The sequence below is a fragment of the Camellia sinensis genome, chromosome 3 (assembly GCF_055761805.1).
Source record: "Camellia sinensis isolate YWXY chromosome 3, ASM5576180v1, whole genome shotgun sequence".
Lineage (NCBI taxonomy): Eukaryota > Viridiplantae > Streptophyta > Magnoliopsida > Ericales > Theaceae > Camellia > Camellia sinensis.
In genome coordinates, this window is record NC_138963.1 from 9,248,202 (window position 1) to 9,268,903 (window position 20,702).

A 20,702-nucleotide genomic window follows, 5' to 3' on the forward strand; every position below is an offset into this window, starting at 1 on the left:
GTTGGAAGTAATTCATTTGACTTAATGGATATATATTAGAATTTGCAGTCTTTGTGGGTCCATAGGCCTCCTTCCAGGTGAAGTAATAACTCCTGATTTCATAATAAACTTATAACTTGCGGTAGAGAGGACAAGAAAGTTAAATTTCACGCTTCCTTCATATCATTTTTTCTGGGAGCTAATCCCCACACAATTTCTTTGGAACCCTCCTTTGGACCCTCACTACCTAACTTCAAAATTTATAAAAATTCTTTGCATCTCACTTATTATCAAAATTAGCCTCTACCCTCTTAAACCCTAACCCTACCCCCACCACCTGCCACCCAACCCTACCCCCACTCTAGCCACCGCCCACAACCACTAGCTCCGTGCACCTTCCACTGCACATCTCTTACTACGATTGGCACCTCCAATCCCTTCCTAGCCTCCCCGCCTCTCTTTAGCCCCTCTCCCTACCTTGCACACACCTAATCCCTCTTCCCTCTGCTGCAACAGCCACCCCCAAAGCCTACCCACTGCGACCCCACCTTTGTGATATAGGAGGGGCTGAGGGGTGGCCAAGGAGGGGTTTCAGAGATGGGAGATGGGCAAAATTAGAATTTTGTTATAGGTTAAAATTTAAAAATTGTAATATTTTTTTTTCAATTTTTTATTTTTTGGATGGATAGTGGGAGTCCAAAGATATTTTGTGAATGCTGTTAGCAGCACATTTTTTTCTTCAAGTCACTATTGATAGTTATCAAGATGAAAACAAGATTAGCATTCAATATGTACTGTAGATGTCTCTTTTAACCGTGTGAACGGGTTTACATTCTAGTCTTTTGTTTTATGTGCATGTATATTTTGGTTTTTGGTGGTGGAATGAGGATAAGCTTTACGATGAATTAAATTAATAGGGGATAATGTCTAATAATGATTGATTTCTATTCGACAATACAATTTTGACCAAATAATCACAATAATTTGTTTTTAAGCGAATGAAGATTACTCTGGATAAGTTTGAGCTGCTTCAGCGGCATTTCTCACTGAAATTTGGCTAATGTCTAATACTCTATTGGGTTCAGTTAATGGAGTCCATATTTTAGTATCTAATTATATGAATAGAACTATTCTATTTTGCTTAAATAATAAAAAGTCCTAAGGAAATGGTTAGACGCAACCTCATGCTAATGTACTGTGTTTCAAACTATTGTCGTTTCATTGTTTGCATATGTATGCATATTTGTTTAGAGGGCATTGCTTGGGGTAGGGGTAAAAGCTTGGTTGATAAGCAGGAGATTGCGAGTGTGTATATGTGTATATGTGCATGTATATAGACATTTGTAGGATTAACTGTGTATCACAGAACATGATTCAATTTCCTGTATTCTTTGTTGCAAATAGTTAATTGATCTAGGTTTTGATTGATAATACTGATACAAGATATGTAATTCTGGCCATAACCATTTGTCATCGAAACATTGAAATGGACAGTTAATGCCCAACTTGTTGGACTCCAAGACACGGTTGCATGGGATGCTAGAACTGCGATGAGATATGTTTGGACTACACATGCATACGAAGGTAGGAATTGAGCTATATGAACGTCTCTACCACTTTCATGTGCCAGATTTGTATAATTATATTGTTTGTGAGATGCTATTTTTTGTGCCGTGTCATCAAATCTGCCACATCGGACCCCTTAAGTAATGCTAATCTCTAGGATATTTTTCTTAATCAATGTATGACCGCTTGTGTGGCTTGTTCTTTTCTTGCTGTCCAGAAAATTGGATCTATCAGGTTTGACCTAATTAGCTGTATGTGCTTAAATTGTCTGTTACAGTTGAATATGCAAATACATGAATGGAATGTGGCACTATTTCGACTTGTATATACATTTGATGTTAGAGTTCATCAATGGCTCTTGATTTAAACCAAACTATACAGGACATTTGTGTTTTGTTTTAACTTGTTCATCATTTGTTCAGGACAGTAGGGTGATGATTGGAAAGCATAGTTGAGAAGTTGCTCAACTGAGAAATAAAATGGAAAATTATAGAACAGTCAAAATACTAGATCTAGTCTAATGTAAAAGAGCTCATAATAACAATTTTTAGTCTGTGTTTCACTTGAGCCTGTATTCTATTGCTATTAATTTATGCAGTGGTTTTGGAAATATTGCTGACCTCTTAAGGTCGTATTGCTTCTATTTTTAATATGTTAGGCAAAGCTATGTATAGTTCGGGAATAAGTTCTCCATTAGGCATGACTGTTGGATTGAGTTCCACAATCTCACCCAAAATCAAGGGGTGTTAGGGAGAGTTTCATTTGTATTTTATGATATTTGACATGGCACCGGCTGACTAGTTTTTAGAATGACATTGTGTACAACAATTCTTCTATCATGATGAAGCTTTAACAAGTCAAACCCATGACAACCTAATTTTGACACTACTTGACGGACTGATTTCCATCATCTCACCTAAAACCATTTGGTGTTTATGAGAGTTTCGCTTCCGTCTTTTATGTTATTAGACATTGCACTTACTAGCCTGTTTTTCGAATGGTCACAGTGACCAGAATTGTATGAACCACCAACTTCAGCCCTAGATTATTTCATGGGTTTAATTCAACTCTCCCATCTCCTTCCAATACAGACACACGCAGACACACACAGAACGAAAAAAAAAAAAAAAAAAAAAAAAACATTAAAATTGTTTTAGCCTCTTGTATTTGAGAAAGATGTTCATATGATAAACAAATGACATGTTTACAATGTTTCATGAATGTGAAGTTTACTTAAATTTACATGTGCATTCATTAAATACTCCCTTAAAAGCTAACACGTGCAATTCTTATTTCCAATGAAGTCAGTCATAGATGGATAAATTTTAAATTTTGGAGCACACTAGTTAGGGGGTTCATCAGGACAAAATAGAGTGATGTAGAAACATAGGAAAGGTCGACAGCGGTGTAAACAATGAAGCTCTCTGGCAGCTCATTTGTACACATCATTTATTGTGTTTTTTGAACATCAGAAGTCTACGCGAGCTTTTTCGTACATGTTCACTTCCATCAAATAAGCAGTGTTGTTACGCTCCATTGTAGCCCAGGCATTGGTGCCCCTATTATATATGTAAAACTTGGTTGGTTTTAGGAGAAAATTATCAGCCAAACGATTCTTGACAGATTTGAGAATATTTCAACCTATCACCAACCTACCTGTCCTCAAAACCGACGTGTTTGTTGAATGGATAGGTTTACAGAGAAACAATCAACATGTTATTGAATGTAGTAATGACATTTCCTTTCTGCTTGCTTGTGACCATAGGATCGTGTTCAATGAGTAAAATTTGAAGAAGCGTGGGATGTGTAAAACTAGGTCGATTTTAGGAGAAAATTATCAACCAAACCATCTTTAACGGATTGAGAAATTTTCAACCCATTGCCAACCTATCTGTTCTCAAAACCATCAGGTTAGTTGAATGGGTGTATGCTTTGAAACAATCAACATGTTGAAAAACGTAGTGAAGACACGTGCTCTTTGCTTTCTTGCGACCGAAGAATCAAGTTCAATGATTACAATTCTTAGAATCATGGGATGCAATGTATCTCATATATGTGATAAAAACCTTTTATTTTCTCCGAAAATACTAGGATGGTGTTTTGCAAGTACATTTTCATGTCATGGTCACAAAATGAAGAAAAAACCATGATACAAGTCAATGAAATTAAACAAAATCAACATTCCAACGGCTGGCCTTTTCAAGGGGTCTTAATCAATGACTTGGAAGATTAATTTACTTCATTAAGGACAGAAAACAGAGCCAGACACTTAATTAGACATTTACCAGGTGGGCACCGTTGGTTTAAAATTTCCCTTTCAAAACCGTTGGTTCTAATACTTAAAATTTCCCTTTCAAAACGCTGGAATAATCTATAATTAAGGTACAGTAGCATATCGATAGAAGACAATTTGTCAGAAAGTAATACTACAAAATTACCACGTAGTTGCGTAATACACTCTATAGCTGTTTGTTTTTGTCCTCCATTAACATGAATCATGCGGTTGATTAACATGATATTTCCTTTATCATAATCAGCAATGCTGAAATGCTAGTAGAGTAAAACAAATTCTTGGGGAGTTTGACATAACACCCGATTGATTCACAACAATTTTCTTATGATTTTTTTATATGAGATTGATTTGAAATCAAAATTGTTGGAGGGTTGAGTAAATGTGGGAATGCTTATGAGTTTCTGATTGTCACTTTGGCCAGTGAGTTCATGAATAAATATGTTCATTAATTTACTTCCAAGGCCTTTTCATCCTAGTGGCAGACTAATATACATGACTCTGATACGGACACAACCCTAGATGAAATATAACTCAAATCATGCAAATATATAATCACACGTAGCAAAGAAGACTCGCACGTAGTAAAGTCGTTTTCATGGAAAACCTAGACGTGGAACCTAACACTGAAAGGGAATTCAATGAGTAATATACCATTTTCTGTTATCTTTTCCTAAATATCTATTCTCCCATTCAGTTTCTTAAAGGAATCTTTGTGCCTCCCTCGAGAAATAAAAAATGGGAAACTTATATTGATCGATAACCCTTCTTAATTAAATATATGATTAGGGTAGGATAATGCATGTTATTTATTCTGAGAAGCTGCCAATGAAGAATGTGACTTGATTGAGAGATGTGCTTGAATGAGATTGCCTTTCTCACTCCGAGTCTCTATATAGTTCTCTGTTCTTATAAATACACGTGGTCAAAACTAGGTTTTTAAAGCCTTCTTAAGCCTTGTTAACAATAATGCAATCTTCATCGACGTCCTTCAATAACAGAAATTCATCCTTTGATGAATTTGGAGCTTATGGGCTGGCTTTGGATAATGCTATGGATCACGATGAGTTCTCTCCTCCTGTGACCATAACAGAGGACTCCTCTGTTATAATCTCAAGAATTCCAACCACTTTCCCTGATAATTTTATGGACTTTCCAGTTATCACATTACCGGAGATTGATTTTTCAATAGCTTTGGAGGATTTTGAGATTGAAAACATGTTTGAATCTTCGGAGGAGAGAGAGAAAAGTTTTCTTTCTCAACAGTTCTTGATTGATGGAGAAGATGGATGGAGCCTTAGCTCACCGATGAAATCAAGTGACACAACAATGGACATGTCATTGAACGAGGCATCACTAACTTTGCCTACCGAGGACATGGAGCTTGACAATCAAGAAAGTCTAATTCATCTAGTCAAGGCTTATGGAGAAGCCATAGATGAAGAACATACAGAGCTCGCTGAGGCGATCATGAAATGCATAAGTGAGAAGGTAAGCCCAGTCGGTGGAGTCGTGGAACGCCTTTTGTATTACTTGTTCCAATCCTTGGACAAGCAAGCTGGCTATCTCAAGCAAGAGTCTAGCAAGAACTTCCTTGCTGCTTTTAAGGCGTTCTACCAAATTTTCCCGTATGGGAAGTTTGCTCATTCTGCAGCCAACCAAGCAATCATCGAAGCCATGCCTCACGATGTGGAGGTCATACACATCATTGACTGTGATATGGGAGAAGGGATTCAGTGGTCTTCAATGATTGAGGCCCTCGGATATCAACAAAGGGAGATCAGGTTGACGTCAATAAAATGGAGCGAGGATGATTCTAATGGTGATCCCTCACTATGGAGGTTCGAGGAGACAAAGCGATGGCTATATGATCATGCTCGATCTTTTGGCCTAAAGTTGACAGTGGATAACATGGAACTGCATGATTTGGCGACAGAGATAAAGAAAGTGAAGCAAAAAGGAGGGAGAAGAGAATGGTTAGCCTTTAATTGCATGGTAGGGCTTCCCCATATGGGGAGGATGAGAAGTAGGAGGGCTGTATCAAAATTTCTAAGTGTGGCCAAGGAATTGCTAGCATATACTGCAAATTATGATTATAATAATATGGGGATTGTAACTGTGGGTGATGGAGATACTTGGGTAACATCAAAAAGTTCCTCTAGTTTTGGGTCTTTTTTGGATGGTCGTTTGGTACATTACCAAGCTTTATTAGAATCAATAGAGTGGGCTTTGCCAATTCATCTTGGACAATCAAGAACTGTCTTGGAATGTCTCTTTGTGGCACCTTTGATATCTTCAATTTCATGGAGTCAAAAATGGGAGATGAGTTGTTGTGATCTTCGCTCAGGGTTAGGGTTAGGGTTAGAGGGTTGGCGAGTGAGTGAACGGAGCTTAATGGAAGTTGAGGAAATGGTGAGAGATGGGGAGAATCTATATGGGGTGAGGATTGAAGGTAAGAATAACAACGATATGGTCTTAAATTGGAGAGGAATTCCGTTGGTGAGAGTTTCTTGTTGGAGGTAAACAACAGGAGGTCTTCTATTCAAGTCTGTACCTTGCCCGATATGTGAAATCAGGGGTGAATATATTAAGAAAACCAATTAGCAGCACATAAGAACTGGAAAATTTTCCATCTGTGTATATTCATTATGTGAATATTGTAAAATGTCGACTGCATTGTATATAAGACATTGATGAACTAATACATGGTTCTGTTACTGTTTATTTGCTTCAAAACACACTGTGTCCTCTTCAGTTTCTGAATCCTGCTTTTAGCCTTGAGATCAACTTTCAGACTTGGCCACCTTAATATGTTGGATTAGGTAAATACTATCGCTGTGACAGGATTATGCTCTGACATGTCATCTGATTAGCCATGTCAGACCCCTTTTAAGTATTGTTAATAGTTTATCTGGATCTTTTTTAATCTATGACGAACCGTCCTATGTTTAGTTGCTGTCTTTGAGACTAAAAAAGCTGTGTCGATCTCAACTATAGGAATGTTTGTATCTGTCACCGTCGACCTGCCTGACTAGCTGTATTGGTGCACCATGCTCAAATTTCTCTGTTATCATTTTAAAATTCTCTGTCATCGCTTTCTGTTTTTTTATTTTAATTCTTTCTTTGGAGCTTCTATGACATGTTCTCTACATTTGATCTTGAAGTTATTAATGTTACTGTAGGAGAGGGTTCAAGAAAGGAGTTGGAAAATTCGAAGATCTTCGAAGATCCTTGAAGAACAACTTCGAATTCTCTAGAATATGATGAGAGGCTTAGATTCTTCAATAATCTCAACTTAGGAACACAACAACAAAGGAGATGATGGAGATAAGAGATTGGGTGAAGAAGAAGGCAAAATGGCTAGAGAATAGAATAATGGCACGGCTCTCCCATAGATCTCCCACTTTCACTCTCAAGGTTGATAATGGAGAAGGGAAATTAGTTCTTTCCCAAGAGTTAAAAATCTCCAAAAATCCATCCCTTGTAAAGCTATGGGTGGGTGCTATTTATAGGCACCTCATGATGTAGGATGGAGCCCATGTGCAAGGCACATGGGGGATATTTTCTCTAACCACCTTGTCCGAGGGGGTGACCTCTCTGAGGAGGTGACTTCTCCGAGGAGGTGACCTCTCCGAGGAGGTGACTTCTCCGAGGAGGTGACTTCTCCGAGGATGAGAAAACCCCGAAGAGGAGATCAATCCCTCGGCGAACCCTTCTTCTTAGCCACACCTAACCAATGATCCCCAATCATCCCAAAGGGTCAGGGGTAGTCCCAGAGGACGTCCTGCCGCAAAATATTGCCGAGTCTCATGGACCCCCCGTGGTCGTGCCACCTCGACCCGGGTATAGGCTAGTTTAACCGAAGAGTGAATTTATCTCCACTCACCGTCCTCGGGATCGGGTCCTTTGTTCGAACTCCATTACGCCCATGGTTCTGGTGCGTAGATCCCGGAAAGCTCCGAGCCCACAAGTGTTCTGGGACTCATTAACGGAGCGACTTCTAGATTGCGTCTGAATCCGTTCGAAGCCAAGTGTTTAGGACCTCTAGGTTCGTGGATCCGAACCCTTTCGAGTCCGAGTGCCTCGGATCTCTAGGCTTGCTTAATACCCTTTCGAGTCTGGGCCCGAGTAAGTCTCTAGGTTCGTGGATCCGAACCCTTTCGAGGCTTAGAGCCATTCAGCCCGTTTTGACGGCGATAAATCCAAGCCTACCAATCTTGGACTTGTGATAAATTCAGGCCCACTAATCTTGGGCTATTGGGCCTAAATAATTTAGTGGGCTTAAATTAGCTCCTCTTACATTTGCCCCTTGCGTGTGCGAGAAATTGTAATTTTCTCGGACATGCATACTGTCATTTCTTCGACCCTGCTTCGGGTCACGTTTTCCAAAAAAAAAAAAAAACATGTTGTCACGACAGAGCCTATGGATAAAGTTGATGACGCACTTCAATTTACAAAAAAAATTGACAAGCAAAAAATTAATTTTTTTGTACTCTTTTTTTTTTTTTTTTTTTTTTTTTTTTTTTTTTTTTTTTTTTTTTTTTTTTTTTTTTTTTTTTTTTTTTTTTTTTTTTTTTTTTTTTTTTTTGCGAAAAGTATATATATAAATTTTTATTCTAACCAAAGGATTATAAAACATTTTTTGTACAAGATTCATGGACATTTTTTTTTTTCGGTTGTTTGGCAAACATGGCATACACATATTTAGAATATTCAATAATAATGCTCCCCTTCTTTTTTCTATTTAAAGAAAGGCCTGAAAACCCTAAATCTCACAAAATTTTTGCACAGCCGCCGCACCATTTCTCAGCCTATTCTCTCTCTCTGGATCAAGAGGCCATCTTCCTTCTTTTTTTTTTTTATTTTTTTTTCTAAACCGAGAGACCACACCAGGTAGCCTTGTTTTTTCAACAAACCAAAGGCTAAAAGTGTGCACACTGACTGCCATCACAGCCCCGACCAACACCACTGATCTGTCCCAGCTCCGGCTGCCGCAGATGTCGCGACCCAGTCACCGACCTATCCCAGCGTCGTGACCCAGCCACCGATCAGTCCCCGCGTCGCGATCGCCGCAGACGTGTGATCCGAGCTGCTACTCACCATTGCTGCTTCACTTCAGCTTAGCGTCCTCTCTGATTTCAACTAGAAGAGAGCAAAGCTCTGAATGTGTGGATAAATCAAGAAAGGTGAGCGAAGTATAAATTTTTTCTCATTTTTTCTGTTACATGTTCCTTGTCTAACTTATACAGTTTTTCATTATTGACCAGACTGTCAATCATAAAGGAAAATGGGCTGCCTAGTCAACCTTTGGATGTTTCTAGAAGAGGAATGGTTTTCAGAAATTTGCAGCCTTCTATTATTGGTATTGTGCTCGTGAAAGCTACCCAGATGTGATTCTGGATGTTTAATTGTTTGTGTGCACATGCTCTACACGGCATATCTATATTTAAGTCTCTTCCTGCTAAACACAGATAACTGCAATGCATTTTGAGTGTACATCAAATATGGGCCAAACTAATTCAGATTGTTGCCCTTTTTTTTATGCAGAGGATACTGATATGAAGCAAATTTATGATGCTAATGTTTCTGCAAGAAGTCCTCCAAAGGCAGATGGAGAAATATCCTACCGAATGAAAAAAAGTCACGGGGTAGTGTGTGGGACAGATTGGGCAAGCCTTGTAAAGAAAACTGCTTTGTTAATGATAAAGCTGTTGATGCTCATGCTGTTGATATTGTAGAGAAAGATCAAGAAATGTATGACCAGCATAGATTATTGGTCCCTATTCGCAATGAAGAACTTTATTTTATTTATTTTATTTTATTTTATTTTATTTTATTTTTTTTTTTTTTTACTTTGCTGCTTGACAAACTTTGGGCAAATATATATATATATATATATTGATTATCATATATATATTTTTTTTGTTTAGAGCTCGGATTACCCACATTAGCCTTGGCTTGTGCACAATCAATCGCTGCTTCCGGCTTCAGCTTATCCGACGTCGACCACGCACGTTCGCCCTCTCAACGCAACGTGTGTGGTCTTGCCCAACCTAGCTCCACATCGCTGCTTCCGGCTTCAACTTATCCGACGTTGACCACGCACGTTCGCCCTCTCAACGCAACGTGTGTGGTCTTGCCCAAGCCTAGCCCAGTCTTGTTGATTACAGTCTGTAAAGCCTCTCTGATTTCAGCTTAAATTTCCAGTATCGGCTTCGGACTTCACCTCTCTAACTGCCCAAATTTGTAAGTATGACATTCGACCCCCTCTTCCGAATATAAATATATTTAAATATATATAAATATATTTTTGTGGCAATGTAGAGGGCTCAAGCAATCTGATGAAAATAAAAATAAAATAAATAAATAAAAACTGAATCTGAATATGGACTCAATTTTTGTGGCAATCCCAATGATATTTTTTTTTTAGGCCATATGGAAACATGCACTAGCACTTGAAACCTTATTGAGGTGCTTGGCTTGAACATAATTTGTTGAACTTTATCACCGATGAAAGGCCGAATATAACTTGTTGACTAGTATTTGAGCTCCATTTTTGACATGGAGAGAGGAAACCCTGGACTTATGAATATGGACTTTGGAAAGGACATTCTTGTAATTTGCATAATGATCCATTGAATCTTGCTACTGATAAGCAATGTAATATACTTCAAATCTCGGGCCTGAAATTTACTATTGAACTTCACTCTGTCTAAATTTTGAGCCCCGTATAAATTGGACCTTTAATATGGAACATAGTGACTTTAAGAAATTGACCCGATTGAACTTCATCATGAAGCGACCTATGACATTGCACCTCTTATTGATGATAGAAGACGAAAATCTATATGTTGATGATGCACCCATTGGTATTAAAATTTGTTGAGCTTGAAGAATATCCGAGAAAATGAATTGTTGATGACTTCCGGGGTTAAACCTGGACTCTTGGTGTAAAAAATTCCTCGTAGAATTTGTTGAATTCATGGACTCTCAGAGAAACGAATAGTTGATGCCGAAATTTCATTCGCATGTGTTGCTTTAATTCTAATATTCTGAATTTTAATACGGTCAACTCCTTACCATTTATACCTGTTATTTCAGCCATATGTCTTCTCAAAAGAAACCCGTAGCTCCGGGGTCATCAGAACCGGCTCTCATGAAAGAAAGGGATGTACCTCCGGCATCTGAGTGGAGGAAATCTCCTTATTTTGGTCGGAAGGATCCCTTCTGGCGGGCGGCTACCTCCACCACTTCTCTTCTATCTCCGAAGGCGGCTCCATTATGTCTCACTGAGGACACTAACTCTGGCCAGGAGGCCCTCATTTCTCCTTCCTCGGTGCTACGCTTTCGGATTGAGCGGGGGGACTTTCCATACTGTTATCCTCAGTTCAAGGCCTTCTCAAACCCTCCTTTCGGTTGGCAAGAGTGGGTCGATGATGTCCTCTCGGACAAGAGCCTCTGTCAACGGCTTCAGGAGGCTCGGCTACTGATCCCGGTGAAAATATCTAGATCTCTATCCATCCGTCGCAACAATGCTAGCCTGGAAGCCATGGCTCTTCGGTGGAGCACCGAGACACACACCTTTATACTTGGCCAGCATGAGATGGGGCCCACCCTTGAGGATGTGTTCATGTTGCTGCGTCTGGAAGTGACCGGCCCTGATGCCTTCGACCCTGAGCAGACACCCCCCGAAGATGATTCTTTGATCCAATCTCTGAAGCTAAATCTTCAAACTTGTGGTCGGTGGAGTTCTGTTTTTGATGGTTCAGCGAGGAGGACTAGTCGAGTAAGGACGGACCGTGCCTCCTATACTGCATGGATCCGTCACTTCTTCAAGGATCTTCAGCCCTTGGCCAGAGATGCTGACCCTGACTCTCGGGAGTATGAAGCCGGTCCGATGTATGGCTCCAGGCTCTATTTCTTGGGATTTCTGGCTTGCTTCCTTTCATTCTTCATTCTTCCGAGCACACCTCCGGATTCCCTCAATCCTTTCGTCTTCCCCTTGGCAGTCCGGCTCTTTAGAGGAGATCGGATCCCTTTGGCTCCCCTATTTCTTGGGAATCTCTACTATCGGCTGGATCTACTACATCGAGATATGGTTCGCTCCGTGGGTCGATATGAGCCTGTCTCCTTTATTCACAGCCAGTTCCTGCTATGTTTCTTCTTCGAGAGGTTCCCAAAATTTGCCCCTGCTCCGACTGTATTTGAGGCGGAAGTTCTTCGGGAGATAGTGGATAAAGATGGCATCCCCGTGCTCAATACTGATGGGTCTCGGACATTTGAGAAAGCGAAGTCTTGCCAGCCGTTGATTACACGGTGGTCACGTACCATTTCCACCTTATCCTTGAATACTCTGGTGGATGATCCCCGACGCTTTGTGGCACAGCCGTATGTATGCCCACCTGTGGGTGTGGCCACACCGCTTATCTATCATGGTTCCTCCCGCTCGGTGTCCTTTCCTTTGCCGAAGAACATCCCTGTACCCTTTGTTGATATGCTGATTATGATCCGTCCGAGTTCATTACCGGTGTGGCATGAGGAAGGCGTTGATAGTGCCGTTTATAGGCCTGACCGTGTAGCATGTCAATTCGGGTTTGATCAATGTGCCCCGGGGCCAGCACCTCATTTATTATCATTTTCAGAGAGCTACGGGCGCTTCAGTCGCCGGCTTATACACACCGTGCTTCCCGTATCCGGCTCTTTGACGATGCCAGGCTTGAGCCGAGTAGGGGGTTTCACCCCCTCTTTCAGGCGGTATTGGCAGAAGAATATCGATGCGTTTATTGCATTTGTCCAGAGCAGACCGACCGTATGTTTGCCTCCGCCGATTTATAAGAAGGATTCTTCTCTTCGGCTACCCGAGAGCCGAAAATCTGACCACATGTACGAGGGTTTCTTCACTTCATCTGCTCCAACTGACCCTTCTGCTCGGGCATCTGCTTCTAGCTTGGCAATTACTTCTCCAGAGCCAGTCCCTTTGAATAAGGCCTCTGGTCCTCGGACGACCCGCCTTAAGAAGATGGCTCACAAGAGGACTTCTGATGCCAGTCCTTCCGCTCCTCGCCTTTCCAAAAGGCTTCGTGAGGTACCCGAAATTCTTGATTTGAAGCTACTTTCCTTCTTGCGACTATACCTTCTAAAATGAAAACTTTTATTTGCCCATGTTATGTAGGATCCTGCGGTTGTTGACGTTCTCGGTACCGTGGCTCCTGGCCATGCTGCCTCCCCCAGGCCGGACTCAGACTTGGACGACACCCTCCCTTTGTCTGCAAGACTTGTGAAGATGTGCACCCCTCGTATAGCAGTTATAGATGACGATGATGATGAGGCTGAGTCCTCCGATCATTTTTGTGACCTTATTCCACGCACGCGTCGTCATCGCCCTACCGTAGCTGAGGAGGAGCACTACCTTGGTGACGAGTTTGTTGGGGCTCACCGTTCTGATGTTGAGATTGCTGGAGGGACTGATGCCACAGAAATTGATGTCGCGGGCCATGCTTCTAGAGGCGATGTAGAGATGAGGTGCGCCTCTGGGAATGGTGTGGAGGTGGATGTGCTAGAGATCTCTGAGACTCGCTCTGGCACTTATGGTGATTCTCATCCTCCGGCCCTCCTTCCTTCTTCAGGGATGACTACTACTGTTCAGGCTTCATCAGACATTGAGATCGATCAGGTGGTCTCTACACGACCAAGTGACTTTGTTGATGCTAGGAGTCCTTCAGTTGCCCCTGCTTTGCATATTGATTCTCCCTCTGGTAATCTTTCTTTCTGAAGTTTGTCATTTACTTATATCTGTGAGAAATCTTTACTTAAATGACTTTCCTGTTCCCTACCTCTAATAAGGCCTTCTTATCTTTTCTTCAGTGTTAGCTGCTAACGGGGTCTTGCCTTCACCTACCTCAGACTCTGCTCCAGTGTTAGTTGCTACCGGGGTCCTGCCTTCACCTGCCTCGGACTCTGCTCCAGTGTTAGCTGCTACCGGGGTCCTGCCTTCACCTGCCTCGGACTCTGCTCCAGTGTTAGCTGCTACCGGGGTCCTGCCTTCACCTGCCTCGGACTCTGCTCCAGTGTTAGCTGCTACCGGGGTCCCGTCTTCACCTGCCCCGGACTCTACTCCGACTCTCTTTGTAACTCCTCACGGTTCTCCTTCTCAAGGGGGAACACCTGCCTTTGAGACGACTGCTAGAGGTTCTTCATCGCCAGTGCCTTCAAATATTTTGGATTTGAATCTCAGTGATTTCCACATTGATAGTGATGCTTTTGGTCTTTCCCCTTATCGTTCGGCATTCTCAGGCTCGGGACCTCTGCCGGGAGTTACCCCTCCGGGTGGTTCATCTAACCCGATAGACATTGGGGAGATTCCTGAGACTAGCAGCTTTCCGGCCCCAATTCCTCCTTCAGCTTCTGGCAAAGTATCATTTCTCCATTATTGGGTAGCTCCTGAGTTTGCTTCAGTTCTACAGCTTGTGCATTCAAGTTACCCGGAGACCTTTGCTTCATTTGCTTGCCAGTGTCCACTCATTCAGACTGCTCTTCTCGAGTCTTTTGCCACTATCTTATATAGCTTGGACACGCAACGGTTGTGTGACCTTAATGGAAAAGTAGTCGAGACGGCGTATCAGGGGATCTCTGACATGGAGCGTCACCAAGTGGACTTATCATGGCTTCGGAAGCGCCTGGATATAGCTTCGAACGCCAGTCATCGGCTGGAACTTATGTCTGTGCTTGCCTCTTATCGCACCTCTATAGATGAGACAAAGGTAACTCTTCGTGAACTTGAGTTGGGTTATGCTCGGGCCTTGGAGACTTTAGAGGCACACTCTACTGTTTGTCCTCCAGATGTAGATGTGACGGGCAGCTTCTTCGAAGGTGTCTTTAGGAAAGATTGAGTTTTTTTTTTTTATCATTACTTTCTTGCCCCTTTCGATAAAAATGTTTTATCTAGGACAATGCAATGAAATGACAAAATTTTTGTTGTTTGGATATTTTCGCATTGTTTTCTCATTCTACTTGATAAAATATTTATTTCGAATGATAGAACAATCATATGCACATGTTTATAAAAGCTGAAATATTCTCATTAGTTCTTCAACTTTCTTGACAAAAGCATAATAGATTCACTGTAAGTGATGGGATAAAACATACACCATAGAGAAAACCAGCTTCTTCATAACGCAAGGGAAATACAACCTTTAGACAAAGTAAGAAAGTGAAAATGAATTTCAACATAGATGAGTCCAACTATGGGTAGTAATGCTTGATAAACTTTGCATTGAGCGGGCCAGTTCGGAAGCCGTCTTCAACCCTTACAAGTTTGTAGTACCCGCTTGAGCTTGCCTGAACCACCTTGTAGGGCCCTTCCCATTTTGGAGAAAACTTGGGTAAAGGCTGTCCTCGCATGATTGGGTCTACAATCTTCCATACTAGATCACCTTCTTCAAACTTCCTTGGTACCACAGTCTGGTTATAGGCTCGGGCGATGGACTCATGATACCTTTCCATGACTTTTGCAGCTCTGTCATGCTTTTCCTCTAATGCTTCCAATCTGGTGGTTCGAGGCTCCAATACCATTCCCGAGGCGAGAGCCATTCGAGCAGATGGCGTTTCCAACTCTATAGGTAACACTGCCTCGGACCCATACACAAGGGAGTAAGGAGTTGCTTGAGTTGGCTTTCTCTTCGAAGTGCGATACGCCCATAGGGCTACTATCAACTGTTCGGACCAAGTCCCCCCAAACTCATCCATCATCTTGCTCAGAATCCTTATCAGTGTCTTGTTTGTGGCTTCCGCCTGCCCGTTCCCTTTTGGATAGTAGGGTGTGGATTTGTGATGCTTCACTTGGTAAGTCTCTAGGAGGCTCTTCACATCTTTGTTTATGAAGGGAGTGCCGTTATCCGAGAGGATGGTGTTTGGTACTCCAAATCGGCAAATGATATTCTCCTTGATGAAGTTCGCGACTGCAGGCCCCGTAGCGTTCTTCAGAGGAATTGCTTCGACCCATTTTGTACTCAATTCTGTGGCTGCGAGAATCCACTTGTAACCCTTAGAAGATGTGGAGATGGGCCCTATCAGATCAAAAGCCCAGGTATGGAACGGCCATGGCGTTCGGATACTATGCAGGTCTACAGCTGGAGCATGGATCAAATTTCCGTGTTTCTGACAAGTCTGGCACCTCTTCACGTGATGGGATGCATCTGACTCCATGGTCGGCCAGTAATACCCAAGGTGTATAAGTTGCTCGAACAGCCGAGCCCCTCCTTGATGTTCAATCTCGTGGGCTCTTCCGAGGACTAGATCTGACTCCTCCCTGGAGAGACACCTCAGGGGAGTGCCCTCAATACTTCTTCTATACAGCTTGTCCTGATCAAGAAAGTACCGCCTCGCTCTCCTCTTGAGGTGTGCAATGTCCCTCGGGCTCTCAGGTAGTGTTCCCTCTTTGAGATAGTCAATGTAGACTTGCCTCCAGTCAGGGGTATCAATTTCAAAGCAACTCTCATCCTCCCGGATGTATGACTGACACTTGGGGCATTCCTTCTGTAATTGATTCGAGTCCTTCTCCATCTCGGGCCAATAATAACCTTGTCTTTGGATTCTTCTATACAGACTGATATCCCCATCCCCGCAAGACTTTTCATGGATCTGTTGTAGTCGGAAGCTTGCTTCTTGTTGGCCAACACACCGGGCTAGGAATCCGGTACCTCCTCGGAAGTAAAGTTCACCTTGAATAATTGTGAATTGGGCAAGCTTGGCCATAGTCATTTTTCCAACTTTGCTTCTGAGTTGTTCGAGGACTTCTCCTCTCCAGTCTTCCGGAAGGCCTTTGTCTTCGGGTATTATTGAAGGTTCTGTTCTCTTTTTGATAACAATTGTTGCCTCTTCCTCTGGAATGTCAACTCTTGCCCCTAATGTTGCGAGGGCATCTGAAAACTTGTTGTCGGAGCGAGGCACATGCTCTATTTCGACCTTCTGAAATTTGTCAAGAAGCCTTTGAACTGTTGTTCGATATGTGGCCAAGGCAGGCTCCTTTAAGACGAACTGTCCTGAAACTTGCTTCACTATCAGCTTTGAGTCCCCCCGGATCCGAATCTTCTTGATACTGTGCTTCTCAGCTGCTATTAAGCCTAAAATAAGAGCCTCATACTCGGCTTCGTTATTCGAACAATGGAAATCCAGTTTATAAGACAAATATAACTTTTCCCCACTTTTGCTTGTAAGGACTATCCCGGTTCCTCCCTTCCCTCCGGCTGCTGCTCCGTCAAAGCCCAATGTCCAGAAGCTTTCCTCGGAAGCCATAGCTGCATGCACCTCTCCTCTTAATTCTTCATTCACTGGTTCATAGTCACCACTTGGAAATTGAGCAAGGAGATCAGCTAAGGCTTGGCTTTTGATCGCCTTGGGGGCTACACATGTGATCTCGAATTCACCTAGTGCTAACAACCATCTTGCCACCTTCCCGGTTAGAGCAGGCTTACTGAGGAGGTATCGGATTGGATCACTTTTAGTAACAATCTGAATCTGGTGTGCTAAGAAGTAATGTCTGAGCTTTTGGGCAGTGAATACCAAAGCTAAACAATGTCTCTCTACCGGAGTATATCGGACTTCTGCTCCTCGAATCTTCCGGCTGATGTAATACACCGGGCGTTCTGCTCCATCTACCTCTTGGACCAATAATGCCCCTATGGACTTGGGGGTTGAAGTTAAGTACAACATTAGAGGCACCCCGGGCTGCGGGGCTATCATGGTCTGAGGCGAGGTCAAGGCTGCCTTGATTCTCTCGAAGGCCTTTTGGTGCTCCTGGTTCCACTCGAACTTGGCATCTCCTTTTAACAATGAACCGAAAGGCGCAGAGATCTCTGCCAGTGCTGGGATAAACCTCCGAATATAAGACACCTTCCCGAGGAACTTCTTTAACTCCTTCTGAGAATGTGGGGGAGGCATTGCTCTGATAGATTTGACCTTGTCTTCATCTGCCTCGATACCATGCCTATGTACAAGAAACCCGAGGAACTTCCCGGCCGTCACCCCGAAAGCACATTTGAGAGGATTCATCTTCATTTTGAATTTCTGGCACCTCTTGAATACCTTCTCAAGGTCTCGGAGATGGTCTTCTTCTTTCTTGGATTTCACCACTAGATCATCAACATAATCTTCCACCTCATGATGGATCATGTCATGAAAGATTGCAGTCATAGCCCTTTGGTAAGTTGCACCGGCATTCTTGAGTCCGAAAGGCATGACTGTATAGAAGAAGTTTCCGAGAGGTGTTCTAAAAGCAGTCTTTTCTGCGTCCTCTTCAGCCATCTTAATCTGATTGTATCCACTGAATCCATCCATGAATGAGAACATCTGGTGTCCCGAGGTAGTATCCACGAGGGTGTCGATGTGAGGAAGAGGGAATTCATCCTTCGGGCAAGATTTGTTCAAATCTCGAAAGTCTACACATACTCTGATTTGGCCATTCTTCTTCTTTACTGGCACGATGTTTGCTAACCACGTGGGGTACTGTATTGGCCGGATGAAACCAGCCTGTTGAAGTTTTTCAATCTCCTCCTTAATCTTTTCTTCGAGATCTGGATGATACTTTCGAGCAGCTTGCTTAATTGGCTTGGAGTTTGGGAACACATCAAGATAGTGGGAGACTAGGTCAGGATCTAGTCCGGGCATTTCCTTATATGACCAAGCAAACACATCTGAGTATCGGCTTATCAACTTTAACAACTGTTCCCGCTTTTCTGGGCTAAGGCTCGAACTTACGAATACCGGCCTCGGTGCATCTTGTCCATCACTCAAATCTACTTCAATAAGTTGTTCAGGCTGAGGCTTCGGCCCATCTTGCATGCATTCTGGAGCCACTTCAGGTTTTATTACTATATCATTGTCAGGAGGCTCTTCTTTTGACTCGGAGTCGGTGACTGAAGAAACCGACTCCCCGCACCTTCATAAATAGTACACCATCTTGCCTCCTTCTCGAACTTTCATCACCTTCCGAGGAATAGGCGGACTTTCTGGTCTAGACATCGCCCGCTTACTTGACTCTGCCATCGGCTCCTTGTCATCTTTGATATCCTCCCAACGAGGAATTTTGACCCCTCGAGGCTTAGAGGTGGTGGGAACTTCTTCGACAGCCAGTTCGGTGAAGTAGATGGCATCAGAGTAATGAGCTTCATGGATCTCGAACGGCCTTTCTGTAGCCTGAATTGTCACCGTCTTCTTTCCCCATTTAGCCTTAACACACTGATGATAACTTGATGGTACAGCCCCATATCTATGCATCCAGGTCCTCCCTAGAATGATGTGATAATTTGCCTCGGAATCGATAATATGGAACTTGGTGGCCGAGCGAATCTCTCCAACGGCTAAATCAACTGTTACGCATCCGATAGTAACTCTCCTTTCTCCACCGAAGCCAGTGATGACTATCGGCTGCTTCACAATGCGTTCTTCAGAGATTCCGGCTTTTTCTAGAGTAGCGCGAGTCATAATGTTGATAGAGGCTCCACTATCTAGAAAGGCCCTTTTGAACTCAACCTCGTTAATAAAAACAGTCACATAAAGCGGGCGATTGTGAGAAAAAGGATACTTTCGATCAGCCTCAGAGAAAGTAATGGCACTAGATTGCTCTTTTGCCTTCCTCGGGATAGATCCCTCAGTCGACATGCATTCCTCATGGTGTGCCTCGGCTATATTAATGATAGACTTGGTGATTTCCGTTCTTGCCTCCCTGGAAAGTCCAAGCTGGTCAAAGAACTGCTTGAACTTTACACAGTCTTGCAGGGTTTTGGCATAGTGATCCGGATCTGTTTCCACTCTTGGAGGCTCGTAGTTAACCATCTCCTCGGTCTCCTCAAAATAAGATGCCACATAAACATGGTGTCCTCCTCTTCCATAGTATTCTTCTCCTCCTTCTGGATCAAAGGGATCTTCGCCATGAGTCATAAATGTTCTGCCCTCTGGATCGAGAGCACTTCCATAGTAAACTTGCTCACCCTCTGGCTCGAGGATGTCGTCCAGATAACAGTCATCGTCATCGAGATTAGCGATAGCCTCGATCATTGGGCCTTCATAAGCTATCATAGCAACATTCTTGCCCTTGTCTCGGTGTTGAGGATATGGTTGTTCTCGGATGTCTTGAGTCCCTCGCTTTTTGAACCTCAATTCGTCTGCCTCGACTTTATCTCTGAAGATTTTCCTGAGAGTCCAACACTTCTCTGTCGGATGTTTCAATGTACGATGGTAGACACAAAATTCAGGGCTCTCACGGTCCTTTTTTGATGGCATTTCTTCAACATAAGGCAATTTTAGCTCTCCGTCAGCCACCCATTCCTTAACTAGAGCTTTCACTTCCTCGATTCCACATGGATAAGAAACATTCCCCTTTTCACCATTATATTGCTTTCTTTTCTGACCCCTATGACCTCCTCCTTGTGAATTTCGAGTATCCGGGGCAGAGGCAGCAGCAACGGTAGGTCCACGAGATGACTTGAAACTAGTCTTGTAACTGGCTTTAAATCCGGACTCCTGAGCCTGAGGGATGCTAATGTTCCGAGCTGCTTCTATTAATGCCGAGAAGGTGGGTAGCTTGTGGTTAACTAGAAACATTTTGTACCTGCTCAATGCCCCTTCTAGACAAATTTGAACCAGATAACTCTCCTCAACTGCTTCATGACAATCCACGGCCTTGTCCTGAAACCTTTTGACGTAGTCAAGGATGTCTTCACTTTCTTGTTGCTTCTCTTTACACAATGTAAGTGTGGTCACCTTCTCCGCCACTTGAAAGAACTTGGAGTGGAATTTGTTAACCATTTCCTCCCAACTTCGGACAGAGTTTGGGGCCAAATTAACATACCAACTATATGCTCGGTCGGTG

The 20,702-nt window shown here is 42.8% G+C and overlaps 2 protein-coding genes across 2 annotated transcripts; both read left to right on the forward strand.

The window, feature by feature from the left end:
* The first annotated feature begins 4,804 nt into the window (after positions 1-4,804).
* On the forward strand, positions 4,805-9,573 carry LOC114261200 (protein NODULATION SIGNALING PATHWAY 2). Its single transcript, XM_082917808.1, has 3 exons — positions 4,805-6,354; positions 9,103-9,197; positions 9,383-9,573. Exons 1-3 carry the CDS (start codon positions 4,805-4,807, stop codon positions 9,571-9,573), a joined length of 1,836 nt encoding a protein of 611 aa, XP_082773934.1.
* A 1,232-nt stretch (positions 9,574-10,805) lies between these two features.
* LOC145822321 (uncharacterized) lies at positions 10,806-14,820 on the forward strand. Its single transcript, XM_082919028.1, has 3 exons — positions 10,806-12,920; positions 13,008-13,590; positions 13,700-14,820. The coding sequence occupies exons 1-3, from the start codon at positions 10,941-10,943 to the stop codon at positions 14,722-14,724; spliced, it is 3,588 nt and encodes a 1,195-aa protein (XP_082775154.1). The 5' UTR covers positions 10,806-10,940; the 3' UTR covers positions 14,725-14,820.
* Positions 14,821-20,702: the final 5,882 nt, after the last annotated feature.